The following is a 16,682-nucleotide window of genomic DNA, read 5'->3' as shown; positions in this document are numbered from 1 at the left end:
ATGGGCTGTTATATACTACGTGAGCTGTGTTATATGCTACGTGGGCTGTTATAAACTACGTGGCTGTGTTACATACTATGTGGCTGTGCTATATACTCCGTGGGCTGTGCTATATACTCTGTGGGCTGTGCTATATACTCTGTGGGCTGTGCTATATACTACGTGGCTGTGCTATATACTACTATACTACGTGGCTGTGCAATATACTACGTGGCTGTGCTATGTACTACGTGGCTGTGCTATTTACTACATGGGCTGTTATATACTACGTAGCTGTGCTATATACTACGTGGCCGGCCGCGAACAATCAGCGACAGGTGCAGTCCGGCCGCAAATTGGCGCGGGATTTGAACCACGCTTCGCTAATTAGTTGCGGTTGGCCGAATCCTGTGTATTCAATGTATTATGCTAAAATCTTCATAAATAAACTACATATATATTCTAGAATTCCCGATGCGTTAGAATCGGGCTACCATCTAGTTTTAGCATAAAGTGTGACCATTGTTTTAATTTTTATTTCATAAATCAATAATATACATGAAGCTAAGCAACTTTATAATATATCTTATCAGAAAAATCTGCTTCTTTCCTCTCCTGGACTGATCGTTCATTCTCAATTCATGGGTAAAATCTGTAAAATCTGCATTTAATGACGATAGATTCTCCTAATACTGAGATTAAAAAAAGACAGTTGGTGCTTTTAAAATTTTATGGAGAGGGGAGGAACTAGAAGAACACACAGACATTCTAGGGAGGAGCTAGAGGAACACACAGACATTCTAGGGAGGAGCTAAAGGAACATAGACATTCTAGGGAGAAGCTAGAGGAATACAGACATTCTAGGGAGGAGCTTGTTATGGACCTGGTGGTTAGGAGCACCTGGAATGACCTGATGGTTAAACTAGATGACAGGACAAGCTCTGGGAAGTGGGATCTCTGCTGACCGCAAACTCTAATCCTATCACACACACTAGAAATAGCCGTGGAGTGTACCTAACTCTCCCTAGATGCCTCTTCACAGCCTAAGAGCTAACTACCCCTAAAGATAGGAAAGAAAGCCTTACCTTGCCTCAGAGAAATTCCCCAAAGGAAAAGGCAGCCCCCCACAAATATTGACTGTGAGTTAAGAGGAAAGTCACAAACACAGGAATGAAACAGGTTTCAGCAAAGGAGGCCAGACTTACTAAATAGACTGAGGATAGGAAAGGAATCTATGCGGTCAGCACAAAAATCTACAAAAAGCCACGCAGAGTGTGCAAAAAGACCCCCGCACCGACTCACGGTGCGGAGGTGCCACTCTGCACCCCAGAGCTTCCAGCTAGCAAGGCAATATCATGTTAGCAAGCTGGACAAGAACTTAGCAAGTACTAAGAAATATATTCAGTACACAATGAACAACAAATGAACTAGCAGGGACTTAGCTTCTGCTGGAGTAGACAGGTCATCAGAAAGATCCGAGAGAGATCTGAACCAGTTCTGATACATTGACAGCTGGCATGAAGTAACGATCTCAGTGGAGTTAAATAGAGAAGCCAGCCTAGCCGCAAACGAGGGCAGCTGAGGAAGTAATCTCAAGGACCAGCAGTTCCACTCACAGCCACCAGAGGGAGTCCACGGACAGAACTCGCCGAAGTACCATTCATGACCACAGGAGGAAGTTCGAGAACGGAATTCACAACAGGAGCTAGAGGAACACACAGACATTCTAGGGAGGAGCTAGAGGAACACACAAACATTCTAGGGAGGAGCTACAGGAACACACAGACATTCTAAGGAGGAGCTACAGGAACACACATACGTTCTAGGGAGGAGCTTGAGAAACACAGACATTCTAGGGAGGAGCTAGAGGAACACATGGATATTCTAGGGAGGTGCTAGAGGAACACAGACATTCTAGGGAGGAGCTAGAGGAACACAGACATTCTAGGGAGGAGCTAGAGGAACACACAGATATTCTAAGGAGGAGCTAGAGGAACACAGACATTCTAGGGAGAAGCTAGAGGAACACAGACATTCTAGGGAGAAGCTAGAGGAATACAGACATTCTAGGGAGGAGCTAGGGGAACACACAGATATTCTAGGGAGGAGCTAGAGGAACACACACACATTCTAGGGAGGAGCTAGAGGAACACATAGACATTGTGCTGCAAGTTCTTATGAAATGACAGTTACACTTCTCCATAGAACTTTGTAAGCACCAACTGTCTTCTCCTGGGAAAGTCTCTATTCGCTGAAGAAGACACATTTTACCCATGAATTAAGAATTTTAAGAATGAAAGACCAGTCCAGGAGGAGAAAGAAGCAGATTTCTCTAATGAGATACATTACAAAGTTTTTATTTTTATGTGTACTATTGATTTATATAATAAAAATTAGCCAACCCCCCTATTTTACCAGAGCAGAGAGCCACTAACAACAAGCAGATTCTGCTTTGGTGGGCCCTGTCCTTTGCTTGTATTACATGGACGGCCACACAGATCAGTCGCCCCCCCCCCATAGCCTCATCCATCTAGACACCTTACCTATATGACTGTACTAATTATTAGAAGCCCCCTCTGATGATATGTGGTGTGCACGCCTGCCATGGTATCAAAAGAGTCAGCAATTTAGAAAGTGGACATACACTTACGGCGTTATCCCCCAGAATGTCCAGCTTCTTCATCAGCTCAGAAACGATGATGTCCTAAGAGGAAGTGAACGCGACCATCACTATAAAGGATATTCATAGTAATATTACCTACATAGTAAGATTACACCTGAGATGTTACTTACCGTCACCCCTTCAGCTTCACAATAAACCTGGAGGGGGCTCTTCCCTTCCGGAAAGGGAATAAGGTGGAAATTAATGTTTGGTGACCTCCTTTCTCTCTCCTAAAAGCAAAAGATAGAGTTTTACTTTACTATCTAAATAAATGCATACTGTATATGTTAAAGGGGTATTCCAGATTTCCTTAAAAAGGAAACTTCTGCAATTTATTTGTACACTTTGTGTATTTTGGCTTTTGAGAGTTCTTCTGACAGTTGTTGTACTCTTTATTAATTGTTTAGTTGCAGAGGATGAAAACTCTGTTGTGGCCATATGATGATTATGTATAGATGATCTTATAACTTGCTGAAACTTGAAAACTCATTAAATGCTTTGCATGGTTGTATTGAAATGGCTAACAGCCATAGGCTTACATTAAGGTACGTTTTCCTCAAAATATTGGGAGCTATCTTAATTTGACCAAGTATTTGATGATAGTCTAAAGATCAAAAGACGTTAAATCACTTTAGAGCTCTTGTCTGAGAGAGACCAGTCCAATCCATATGTCCTACTGGGATATATTGACTTCATATAGGATGGTCATTGGGACCCTGCCATGCTCCTGGGTTCAAAACCTTGATCTTGTGTCTTGTAGTCAGCTTCTCTTTCCACCGAGCCACAGCAGACACACCTTTTCTCCGGGTGTTTAGGTTCTGCTATTCTGGCTGCTGTCTGTGCATAACACATGTGTTTCCATTTGTGTGCCCTATCACCTTTCGGGTGAAGCTTTATGTTATTTCTCTTCTCCCTGCTGGTATTTCCTGCTGGTGATAGTTTCATTTGGATGTTCAGCCATTCTGTTGTTGTCAATGAAATTCCAGCTAAGATTTTTCTCTTTTCTGTTTCTGTACTTTACGCTGCACATACCTTCTGTTTTTTAGGAAGTAGGCGACATATTATCTAACAGTACGCACTTTATACTTTATTTTGTATTTCATGGTTTATTCTACTCACTCTGGGATCTTTCCTTTTTCAGCACACTTCCCCTTCTGTAGGTAATTTGCACTCTGCTCTGCCCTCCGGTTCTTTAGGAGGAACGTGAAGCGCTCAATGGCATATTAGGGGAAGTATAGGTTCGAGTTGCCATGTTCTAGTCTCTGAATAGGATTATCTCTGTTCACACAGAAACCACTAGGGACTGCGGGGTCAGGATAGGGGTGAGTAAATATGATTGGAAAATGATCGCCGAATCCAAATGTGCCATATTTGTACCATATTGGTGCCGATTTTATGTTTGATGATTGTTTCCGAACATATTCACTCATTTGTACTCCTATCGACTCCAATGGTGTTTGGCTGTTTGGCGAATATTGCAAATACGGCGTTCATAATCGGAACCGATTTTTTTAAATATTCGCTCATCTTTAGTCAGGATCTCTAGTTTGTACAGAAACTAAAAAGGTCAGTTGCAGTTTGGAGTTTTGCCCATTGCCCCAAGCGAGTTGCTACACAGGCATAACAGACCCCCCATGTAAGAATCAGAAGGGAAAGTCACTCTGTAAGATCAACTATCATTTTACAGTTTATAGAAATCCATTCATTTGAATGGCCATAGTGTAATGTTACATTTCCCCAACATGCAAATTGTCTCTTCAGAGAGGAAGAGGACTAGAACTCTAGTGCCACCCATTGGAAGCAACAATCCTAAAAGTCAATATCGACTCTTCAACGAGCCTTGCCACATGACTTAGGATAAAAGCCAAAACCACAATCTCAATTTGCAGACACTGTGTTTCGGGGTACTGCCCCTCGTCAGTGCAAAGTGTGAGACCTGGTTTCACTGAGGGAGAGGCGTCTGACCGGGATCTAACGGGTAACGTGTCTCCATTTTACCAACAGTAACTGCTACATTAAAAATATTTAGGAAGAAGGTCACCCCTGGAACACCCTTCAAAAAGATGTCACCTACTCACCTTCATAGCATCCATTTAAGTAACCTCAAAATAAAATGTGTTGACAACTCCAAGGACTGATACAAACATAACCATGGAAAGTTACTGCTGAAGCTACAAGTCACTTAACCATTAGAAGTATTGATATTTTGCCAAATATTTCTACACATAATGCAAAAAATCCAGAATTTGGTAAGATTGCAAAAAAAGACATTTAGTCTATGTTCACACGTTGCGTTTTTGCAGTGTTTATTTTCTTACATTTTTAAAGCAAATTTTAAGCTGCATATTACAGTACCAGAAAAGTCTATGAGAGTTCAGAAATCTTATGCACACTCATTGGTTTTATTTTCCTGACTGATTTGGAAGACTGTTGTGTTTTTAAAACACTGCAGCATGTCACTTTTTTCAGGGTTTTATTCTGCGTATTTGCAGTGTTTTTTTCAAGTGCAAAAAGCAAAAACAGCAATATGTGAAACCCATTTATCTTTGTGATTTTTCCCATGTTTACCATCTTGTCTTGGTCACCTCAGATGGCAGTTGGGATTAATACAGTTTAATTAAATTAGTGATGAGTAAAAGGTAAACATTGGCTGACCATGGTGTGAGATTGAGCAATGCCTGTGGCTGATCAAGGTGTGAGATTGAACAATGCCTGTGGCTGACCAAGGTGTGAGATTGAACAATGCCTGTGGCTGACCAAGGTGTGAGATTGAACAATGCCTGTGGCTGATCAAGGTGTGAGATTGAACAATGCTTGTGGCTGACCAAGGTGTGAGATTGAACAATGCCTGTGGCTGATCAAGGTGTGAGATTGAACAATGCTTGTGGCTGACCAAGGTGTGAGATTGAACAATGTCTGTGGCTGATCAAGGTGTGAGATTGAACAATGCTTGTGGCTGACCAAGGTGTGAGATTGAACAATGCTTGTGGCTGACCAAGGTGTGAGATTGAAAAAGGCCTGAGCAACTCAATGGCAGACCAAAGTGTACAAGTAAACAGTGTCCTAGAAACTCAATGCTCTGCCAGTGTCTCAGGTACATTATTCCAGACCAATTCACCTCCCTTAGCTGTTACATTTGTATGTGTCATTTTTCATGAACATCATGAATGTCTTGCATGGTGACCTGTGTTCATACTTCTGTGGTAGAAGCAGAGCTGATCTTTAGAATGCTGAAAAACGCAGGAATAAAACGCACCAAACCCTGCATTTTTGAAGCTGCCTCTTTTCTGCCAAGAGTACAGTTTTTTCTGCAGAAAAAAAAGCTGAAAAAAAACGCCGAGTGTGAACATAGCTTTAAGCTTAAGCCAAGAAATAAAAACATAAATAAAACCTATATTGATACATACTGTAATAAATGTAAAATAAGTAAACACATTTCTAGAGTTCTCACTTCAAGCTCCAGGATCCTGAACTCCAGAAGTTCATTCTGGTCTTTTGCATCTTGGACATCGTGTTTGAGCTTGGCTTCATCGGTCTCCATTTGTTTAATCTATGATGGAATAAAAAGAGTAAAAAAATTACAATATATTTTCCCGATCCATACACACAATGGTCCCTTATTATTGTAATGTCGTCCGGTTTATGGTATAAATAATAATAAACTAGTTAGCAGAAATTACTGACTATAACATCAAACAGTTAAAATTAAGGGTAGTTATTTAGAAACTAAGAACATAGTAATTAAAAGAAACATCTTACTTTATCAACGAGTTCCTGGTTTCGTCTATAAAGTGCTTGCTTCTCCTCTATCCATTTCATGTCCTTGTAAATGAAAAAGGAAAAAAAAAAAGAAATGCATAAAATAAATATATAAAATCAATACATAGGAAGTCCTCTAGAGGGGGCGATTGAGCACAATCCTGGGAGATTTTATTACAGGGAATAAATTATATTTTTTCTACAAGCGAAATTATAGACATATAATGAAGTCAAAATGGAATCCAAAGTGTGCATCTTTTTGTAAAGGATCAAGTTTATTTTTCAATACTGGATCCATCAGATGACCGCTGGACATGTGAACAGAGCCTAAGATCTTATCGTTGTACACTCAGCATATCTATCAAACTGCTGTTATGCTACCAGGATGGACCTAGATGTATGGACATGAATGCAGCTGCGACCTTTGCACCCCATATCGGGATGCCAGTGGATTTCCTTTCTTTTCCGCCCTCCGCACTTCACCTGCTGGGCTTTTGTGCTCTGTAATTGTATTAGCTTGTTCTAGAAAGCAAAGTCTTTATCACAGAAGATTAATGGGGAAAGCTTTTGATCATCAACCTTGTCTCAGTCTGATCGGTGTAATGTCAAAGCCACATCGGTGCAGTCATTTAAGCACGCCGCCTTTGTAGATCTGTAGTTTGATCATCAGAGAGACAATGACTGTGGTGCTCCAATAAAGGAATGGAAAGAACAATATGATAGCAATTAGGGCATAAAAGTATTGTAATTTACAACTTTATTGTAAAAGATAATACAAAAATGTCTTCAAAGGTCTTTTTAGCCCTATCTATCAGAAAATGGAATAATGCATGCATCAAGTTTTCCTATGGACACCTCGACCTCCCCATTGAACAGCTGCCAGCTGCTGACCGAGTGCTGCGGAACAGAAGAGTGCAGCTCTGCTCAATGCTTGCACTCGGTGGCCGCTGGACCTGCTTGCAGCTGATCAGTGGGAGTGCCAGGTATCGGATCCCATACCAATCACATACCGATGACCTAAGGACATGTCGTCCATATCTTCTCACTGCACAAGCCCTTTAAGTTTAACCTATTGCATTATTCTTTTTTTCTAGCTTTTTATGTAAAGAAAAAAAAAAACCCTGACTTATTATTAGCCACTAGGGTTGAGCGAAACGGGTTGATCATTTTCAAAAGTCGCCGACTTTTGGCTAAGTCGGCGTCTCATGAAACCCGATCCGACCCCTGTGCTTGTCGGCCATGCGGTACGCGACTTTCGCGCCAAAGTCGCGTTTCAATGACGCGAAAAGCGCCATTTCTCAGCCAATGAAGGTGAACGCAGAGTGTGGGCAGCGTGATGACATAGATCCTGGTCCCCACCATCTTAGAGAAGGGCATTGCAGTGATTGGCTTGCTGTCTGCGGCGTCACAGGGGCTATAAAGGGGCGTTCCCGCCGACCGCCATCTTACTGCTGCTGATCTGAGCTTAGGGACAGGTTGCTGCCGCTTCGTCAGAAGCAGGGAGAGCGTTAGGCAGGGTCCACTAACCACCAAACCGCTTGTGCTGCAGCGATTTCCACTGTCCAACACCACCTTCGGTGTGCAGGGACTGTGGAAGCTATTTTTTTTTTTTTTCCCCTCAGCGCTGTAGCTCATTGGGCTGCCCTAGAAGGCTCCGTGATAGCTGTATTGCTGTGTGTACGCCACTGTGGAAACCAACTGCTTTTTTCAAAGCACATATCCTCTTGTTCCTTCCTTTCTGCACAGCTATCTTTTTTGTTTGTCCACACTTTTTATTTAATTTGTGCATCAGTCCACTCCTATTGCTGCCTGCCATACCTGGCTTAGATTACTGCAGGGAGATAGTAATTGTAGGACAGTCCCTGTTTTTTTTTTGTTTTTTTTGTGGGAGATTAAGATTGGCATTTCTGCTACAGTGCCATCCCTGTGTGTGCCATCTCTCACTGAGTGGGCCATAGAAAGCCTATTTATTTTTTCCGTGATTTGTGTTCTAAATTCTACCTCAACACAAAAACACTACATCAATCCGTGGTAGAAAAATATTGGCCTCAGTCAGGGCTTGTGTGTCACTGCTGTGTGTGCTATCTCTCATTCAGTGGGCTATAGAAAGCCTATTTATTTTATTTTTTTTTTAATATTATTTGGTTTCTAAAGTCTCCCTGAAAAAAAAAAAATACCTAAAAAAACAGTGGGAGAGTAATATTGCCCTTTCAGCTTGTGTGCCAGTCTTGACTCCTGGGTGTGCCACCTCTCTCCCTCTCATTCAGTGGGCCATAGAAAGCCTATTTATTTTTTTTTTAAAATATTATTGGGTTTCTAAAGTCTCCCTTAAAAAACAAAAAATACATAAAAAAACAGTGGGAGAGTAATATTGCCCTTTCAGCTTGTGTGCCAGTGTTGACTCCTGGGTGTGCCACCTCTCTCCCTCTCATTCAGTGGGCCATAGAAAGCCTATTTATTTTTTTTTTTAAATATTATTGGGTTTCTAAAGTCTCCCTTAAAAAACAAAAAATACATAAAAAAACAGTGGGAGAGTAATATTGCCCTTTCAGCTTGTGTGCCAGTCTTGACTCCTGGGTGTGCCACCTCTCTCCCTCTCATTCAGTGGGCCATAGAAAGCCTATTTTATTTTTTTTTAAATATTATTGGGTTTCTAAAGTCTCCCTTAAAAAACAAAAAATACATAAAAAAACAGTGGGAGAGTAATATTGCCCTTTCAGCTTGTGTGCCAGTCTTGACTCCTGGGTGTGCCACCTCTCTCTCTCATTCAGTGGGCCATAGAAAGGCTATTTTTTTTTTTGTTTTTTTAATATTATTTGGTTTCTAAAGTCTCCCTGAAAAAAAAAAAAAAAACATAAAAAAACAGTGGGAGAGTAATATTGCCCTTTCAGCTTGTGTGCCAGTCTTGACTCCTGGGTGTGCCACCTCTCTCCCTCTCATTTAGTGGGCCATAGAAAGCCTATTTATTTATTTTTAAAAATATTATTGGGTTTCTAAAGTCTCCCTTAAAAAACAAAAAATACATAAAAAAACAGTGGGAGAGTAATATTGCCCTTTCAGCTTGTGTGCCAGTCTTGACTCCTGGGTGTGCCACCTCTCTCTCATTCAGTGGGCCATAGAAAGCATTTTTTTTTTTTTTTCCTTGATTTGTGTTCTAAATTCTACCTCAACACAAAAACACTACATCAATCAGTGGTAGAAAAATATTGGCCTCAGTCAGGGCTTGTGTGCCACTGCTGTGTGTGCTATCTCTCATTCAGTGGGCTATAGAAAGCCTATTTATTTATTTATTTTTTTTCTTATTATTTGGTTTCTAAAGTCTCCCTGAAAAAAAAAAAAAAAACATAAAAAAACAGTGGGAGAGTAATATTGCCCTTTCAGCTTGTGTGCCAGTCTTGACTCCTGGGTGTGCCACCTCTCTCTCATTCAGTGGGCCATAGAAAGCATTTTTTTTTTTTTTCCTTGATTTGTGTTCTAAAATCTACCTCAATACAAAAACACTACATCAATCAGTGGGAGAAAAATATTGGCCTCAGTCAGGGCTTGTGTGCCACTGCTGTGTGTGCTATCTCTCATTCAGTGGGCTATAGAAAGCCTATTGATTTATTTTTTTTTTTCTTATTATTATTTGGTTTCTAAAGTCTCCCTGAAAAAAAAAAAAAAAACATAAAAAAACAGTGGGAGAGTAATATTGCCCTTTCAGCTTGTGTGCCAGTCTTGACTCCTGGGTGTGCCACCTCTCTCCCTCTCATTCAGTGGGCCATAGAAAGCCTTTTTTTTTTATTTTTTTAAATATTATTGGGTTTCTAAAGTCTCCCTTAAAAAACAAAAAATACATAAAAAAACAGTGGGAGAGTAATATTGCCCTTTCAGCTTGTGTGCCAGTCTTGACTCCTGGGTGTGCCACCTCTCTCCCTCTCATTCAGTGGGCCATAGAAAGCCTATTTATTTTTTTTTTTAAATATTATTGGGTTTCTAAAGTCTCCCTTAAAAAAAAAAAAATACATAAAAAAACAGTGGGAGAGTAATATTGCCCTTTCAGCTTGTGTGCCAGTCTTGACTCCTGGGTGTGCCACCTCTCTCTCTCTAATTGTGGGCCATAGAAAGCCTTTTTTTTTTTTTTTTTTTTTATATTATTTGGTTTCTAAAGTCTCCCTGAGAAAAAAAAATAAATAAATTAGGTGGGAGATTAATATTGACATTAGTGCTTGAGTGACAGTCCTGCGTGTGTGTCATCTCTGTGATTTTGTGCCACAGAAAACAGAGTGTGTAACATTGTGCCTGATTTTCCTTGTGGTCTCACCAACCTGTTAAGGGATATTGAAATCATACTGAAGTTATAGCTCACCGTGTAAGTTGTTTGACAGCAACAAATAAAGTTACTTTGGTTAAGATTTTAAAACAATGAGGAAGTCTGGTGCAAGAGGTCGTCGTGGGCGTTCATTGTCAGCTGGTAATGATGGTAGTGGTAGTGGAGCATCAGGTGGTCGTGGGGATAAAAATATTCCACCTAAGTCTGGAGCTGTGGAGCCAGTTTCGTCGTCAGGCTACACAAGGCCTCGAACGCTCTCTTTTCTGGGAGTAGGAAAACCGCTTTTAAAGGCGGAGCAGCAACAGCAAGTTTTGGCTTACATTGCAGACTCAGCCTCTAGCTCTTTTGCCTCCTCTTCCGAAACTGGTAAATGTAAAAGCAGCGTGTCGCTTGTGGATGTTCACGGTCAGGGACAAGTCGCTTCCTTGTCCTCCTCAGCAAAAACTACAACAAGAGAGAAGGATGCAGCAGGCGACACAACGGGTCACTCCATGGAGCTCTTTACACATACCGTCCCTGGCTTAGAAAGTGAAACATTTAACAGGCCATGCCCATTACAAGTAGATTCTGACATGGAGTGCACTGATGCACAGCCACAGCCAGAGTACTATGCTGCTCCTTTGACTCAGACCACCACATTGCCCTCTCAGGGTACAGATCCACAATCAGACCCTGATGAGACTATGTTGCCCCGCCACGAACGCTATACCACCGACCGACACAGTGACACAGACGAAGTTGCACACGAGCTCGAAGAGGAGGTAATAGATGACCCAGTTATTGACCCCGATTGGCAGCCATTGGGGGAACAGGGTGCAGGCGGCAGTAGTTCAGAAGCGGAGGTGGAGGAGGGGCCGCAGCAGGCATCAACATCGCAACAGGTTCCATCTGCCGGGCCCGTATCTGGCCCAAAACGCGTGTCAAAGCCAAAACCTGTTGGAGCACAGCGTTGCCATCCGGTTAAAGCTCAGTCTGCAATCCCTGAAAAGGGATCCGAGTCTAGGAAGAGTGCAGTCTGGCATTTTTTTAAACAACATCCAACAGATCAGCGCAAAGTCATTTGTCAAAAATGTTCAACTAGCTTAAGCAGAGGTCAGAATCTGAAAAGTCTAAATACTAGTTGCATGCATAGACACTTAACCACCATGCATTTTCAAGCCTGGACTAACTACCAAACGTCCCTCAAGGTTGTAGCACCCTCGGCCAATGAAGCTAGTCAGCAACGCAACATCCCTTCCGTCACTGTAAGGCCACCATTTTCTGCACCACCGGCAGTATCTGTGCAGGTTTCTTTGCCAGCCAAAAGCAGTCAGGGTCAGGGAACCACCAGTTTTGTAGGAGGAAATATTGCATCTAGGGCACCGGCGGAAACAATACCGTCTCCAACCGTCTCTCAGTCTGCCATGTACACCGGCACACCCGAAAGTTCCACGATCTCCAGCTCTCCAGTCCAGCTCACCCTACATGAGACTCTGGTTAGAAAAAGGAAGTACTTATCCTCGCATCCGCGTACACAGGGTTTTAACGCCCACATAGCTAGACTAATCTCGTTAGAGATGATGCCCTACCGGTTAGTTGAAAGCGAAGCTTTCAAAGCCCTGATGGAGTACGCTGAACCACGATACGAGCTACCCAGTCGACACTTTTTTTCCAGAAAAGCCATCCCAGCCCTGCACCAGCATGTTAAACAGCGCATCGTCCATGCACTCAGGCAATCTGTGAGTACAAAGGTGCACCTGACTACAGATGCATGGACCAGTAGGCATGGCCAGGGACGTTATGTGTCCATCACGGCACACTGGATGAATGTGGTGGATGCAGGGTCCACAGGCGACATCAATTTAGGGACAGTTGTGCCTAGCCCACGGTCTAGGAAACAGTTGGCTGTAGGCGTTCGCACCCCCTCCTCCTCCTCCTCCTCGTCCTCCTGCAGAAGCTACAGCTCTTCCACAGAACGCAGTCTGCCAACCACTCCATCGGCAGATGACACTGTTGCACACCAGTTGTCCCATTATGGGCCAGCTACAGCCAAGCGTCAGCAGGCTGTATTGGCTATGAAGTGCTTGGGCGACAACAGACACACCGCGGAAGTTCTGTCCGAGTTCTTGCAACAAGAAACGCAGTCGTGGCTGGGCACAGTAGATCTTGAGGCAGGCAAAGTAGTGAGTGATAACGGAAGGAATTTCATGGCTGCCATCTCCCTTTCCCAACTGAAACACATTCCTTGCCTGGCTCACACCTTAAACCTGGTGGTGCAGTGCTTATTGAAAACTTATCCTGGGTTCTCCGACCTGCTCCTCAAAGTGCGTGCACTTTGCTCACATATCCGACGTTCACCTGTACACGCCAGCCGTATGCAGACCTATCAGCGGTCTTTGAACCTTCCCCAGCATCGCCTAATCATAGACGTTGCAACAAGGTGGAACTCAACACTGCACATGCTTCAGAGACTGTGCGAACAGAGGCGTGCTGTTATTTATTTGTGGGAGGATACACGGGCAGGCAGTAGGATGGCAGACATGGAGTTGTCAGGTGTGCAGTGGTCTAAGATACAAGACATGTGTCAAGTCCTTCAGTGTTTTGAGGAATGCACACGGCTGGTTAGTGCAGACAACGCCGTAATAAGCATGAGCATCCCCCTAATGCGTCTGCTGATGCAAAGTTTGACGCACATAAAGGAGCAGGCGTCTGCACCAGAGGAAGAGGAAAGCCTTGATGACAGTCAGCCATTGTCTGGTCAGGGCAGTGTACAGGACGAGGTAGCGGGCGAAGAGGAGGTGGAGGACGAGGAGGATGATGGGGATGAGTATATTTTTAATGCCGAACCTTTCCCGGGGGCACAGGAAATTGGTTGCGTGTCACGGCCGGGTTCTGGTTTTTTGAGGGACACAAGTGACGTAGATTTGCCTGCAACTGCCCCTCAACCAATCACAACCGGAGATTTGACAACTGGAACTTTGGCCCACATGGCGGATTATGCCTTACGTATCCTAAAAAGGGACACACGCATTACGAAAATGATGAACGATGACGATTACTGGTTGGCCTGCCTCCTTGATCCACGCTATAAAGGCAAATTGCAAAATATTATGCCACATGAGAACTTGGAACTAATATTAGCAACCAAACAATCAACTCTTGTTGACCGTTTGCTTCAGGCATTCCCAGCACACAGCGCACGTGATCGTTCTCACACGAGCTCCAGGGGGCAGCAGACTAGGAGTGTTAGGGGTGCACACATCAGAAGTGGCGTTGGACAGAGGGGTTTTCTGACCAGGTTGTGGAGTGATTTTGCTATGACCGCAGACAGGACAGGTACTGCTGCATCAATTGAAAGTGACAGGAGACAACATTTGTCCAGTATGGTTACTAACTATTTTTCATCCCTTATCGATGTTCTCCCTCAACCGTCATTCCCATTTGATTACTGGGCCTCCAAATTAGACACCTGGCCAGAATTGGCAGAATATGCATTGCAGGAGCTTGCTTGCCCGGCAGCAAGTGTCCTATCAGAAAGAGTATTCAGTGCTGCAGGTTCAATATTAACCGAAAAAAGTACTCGTCTGGCTACCCAAAATGTTGACGATCTAACATTCATTAAAATGAACCACAACTGGATTTCGAAATCTTTTGCCCCACCTTGCCCGGCCGACACCTAGCTTTCCTATGAAAGGCTCTTGCCTGTGAATTACTTTTCTAATGTCTAATTTGCTGCAGCTGATTGTACAGCATACGACATGTTTACACCTCCCTAAATGGCCAAACTCCCCACACGGGGCCGTGGTATCGCGACTTGGCGCAAGCACCCGTGAGACTGCTGTTTGTCTGAAGAGGTGGGTGTGCTCGCTTTTGGTTGACGGCATTGCTACTGGGTCCCTCATAGTACAATGTAGTGTCTCTGGCGGTGGTGGTGCGCACCCAACGTCAGACACACCGTTGTAACATGAGGGGCCCTGGGGCGGTCCCGCCGGCCTCTAGAGAGATCCCCCCTACCCCAGCTCAAAATGTGCTCTACCACATGCAAAATTATGTCGCACAGCTCCACCAATCTTTAGTCTATTCGCTGACATCATTCAATGTCTGGCACTGACAATACAAATTTGTAGACATCTATGATGCAACTTAAAGTAGTCTGTGTCTGTGTCCTATATTGGCACCATTAAATAGTTACTGCCAAATTACTATGTCAGAAACTCAGCAGATGAGCCCACCCCTGTACCTAAGTATGCCACCTTTTTTTTTGTTTTGGTTGTTTTGCGAGACATTAACATCTATTTATATTTTGGGAGTACTGGGACAGACACTCCTTGCACTACTCCTCCACTCACCACCAAGCTGCCCGTGTATCCATGTAACCGCTGTAAAACTGCCATGAGCCTATTGTTTGTTATTTTAGGCCTTTGAAGCCTGTCTGCGGTCCCTCCTTCCACTAGTCCTCCACTGACCAGACCACTGCTGCCCGTGTACCCCTGGAACCAATTATAAAGTGTCTACAGCCAGCCCATTTTTTTATGTTAGGCCTTTGAAGCCTGTCTGCGGTCCCTCCTTCCACTAGTCCTCCACTGACCAGACCACTGCTGCCCGTGTACCCCTGGAACCAATTATAAAGTGCCTACAGCCAGCCCATTTTTTTATGTTAGGCCTTTGAAGCCTGTCTGCGGTCCCTCCTTCCACTAGTCCTCCACTGACCAGACCACTGCTGCCCGTGTACCCCTGGAACCAATTATAAAGTGCCTACAGCCAGCCCATTTTTTTATGTTAGGCCTTTGAAGCCTGTCTGCGGTCCCTCCTTCCACTAGTCCTCCACTGGCCAGACCACTGCTGCCCGTGTACCCCTGGAACCAATTATAAAGTGCCTACAGCCAGCCCATTTTTTTATGTTAGGCCTTTGAAGCCTGTCTGCGGTCCCTCCTTCCACTAGTCCTCCACTGGCCAGACCACTGCTGCCCGTGTACCCCTGGAACCAATTATAAAGTGCCTACAGCCAGCCCATTTTTTTATGTTAGGCCTTTGAAGCCTGTCTGCGGTCCCTCCTTCCACTAGTCCTCCACTGACCAGACCACTGCTGCCCGTGTACCCCTGGAACCAATTATAAAGTGCCTACAGCCAGCCCATTTTTTTATGTTAGGCCTTTGAAGCCTGTCTGCGGTCCCTCCTTCCACTAGTCCTCCACTGGCCAGACCACTGCTGCCCGTGTACCCCTGGAACCAATTATAAAGTGCCTACAGCCAGCCCATTTTTTTATGTTAGGCCTTTGAAGCCTGTCTGCGGTCCCTCCTTCCACTAGTCCTCCACTGGCCAGACCACTGCTGCCCGTGTACCCCTGGAACCAATTATAAAGTGCCTACAGCCAGCCCATTTTCTTATGTTAGGCCTTTGAAGCCTGTCTGCGGTCCCTACTTTAAATACTCCTCCACTCACCACCAAGCTGCCTGCCCGTCTATCCATGTAACCGCTGTAAAACTGCAATGAGCCTATTGTTTGTTATTTTAGGCCTTTGATAGCCTGTCTGCGGCCCCTACTTGCAATACTCCTCCACTGACCACAATGCTGCCTGGAGTGCCTGCCTGTGTATCCATGTAACCGATGTAAAACTGCCATGACTGCCTACTGTTTGTTATTTTAGGCCTTTGATAGCCTGTCTGCGGCCCCTACTTGCAATACTCCTCCACTGACCACAATGCTGCCTGGATTGCCTGCCTGTGTATCCATGTAACCGATGTAAAACTGCCATGACTGCCTACTGTTTGTTATTTTAGGCCTTTGATAGCCTGTCTGCGGCCCCTACTTGCAATACTCCTCCACTGACCACAATGCTGCCTGGAGTGCCTGCCTGTGTATCCATGTAACCGATGTAAAACTGCCATGAGTGCCTACTGTTTGGTATTTTAGGCCTTTGATAGCCTGTCTGCAGCCCCTACTTGCAATACTCCTCCACTGACCACACCAATGCTGCCCGTGTACCCCTGG

At 44.1% G+C, this 16,682-nt stretch overlaps 1 protein-coding gene across 9 annotated transcripts in view; it reads right to left on the bottom strand.

The window, feature by feature from the left end:
* JAKMIP3 (Janus kinase and microtubule interacting protein 3) overlaps positions 1-16,682 on the bottom strand; it is a 177,625-nt gene that overhangs the window by 26,341 nt on the left and 134,602 nt on the right. For 6 of the 9 annotated variants that reach the window (XR_013214449.1, XR_013214448.1, XR_013214447.1 and 3 more), the window contains 4 exons: positions 6,401-6,463; positions 6,093-6,191; positions 2,773-2,871; positions 2,624-2,683 (listed from right to left, as the gene is read on the bottom strand). Coding sequence is in view for 1 of the 9 variants with exons in the window: in XM_077258438.1 (XP_077114553.1) it covers positions 2,624-2,683; positions 2,773-2,871; positions 6,093-6,191; positions 6,401-6,463 (321 nt within the window). In the remaining 8 variants the exon portion in view is untranslated. The remainder of the gene's footprint in view (positions 1-2,623; positions 2,684-2,772; positions 2,872-6,092; positions 6,192-6,400; positions 6,464-16,682) is intronic. The other 3 variants (XR_013214450.1, XR_013214452.1, XR_013214454.1) reach the window with 1 other exon arrangement.

The sequence above is a fragment of the Ranitomeya variabilis genome, chromosome 4, assembly GCF_051348905.1.
Source record: "Ranitomeya variabilis isolate aRanVar5 chromosome 4, aRanVar5.hap1, whole genome shotgun sequence".
Classification (NCBI taxonomy): domain Eukaryota; kingdom Metazoa; phylum Chordata; class Amphibia; order Anura; family Dendrobatidae; genus Ranitomeya; species Ranitomeya variabilis.
The sequence above is the reverse complement of the archived record's forward strand: the minus strand, read 5'-3'. Positions and strand labels throughout refer to the sequence as shown.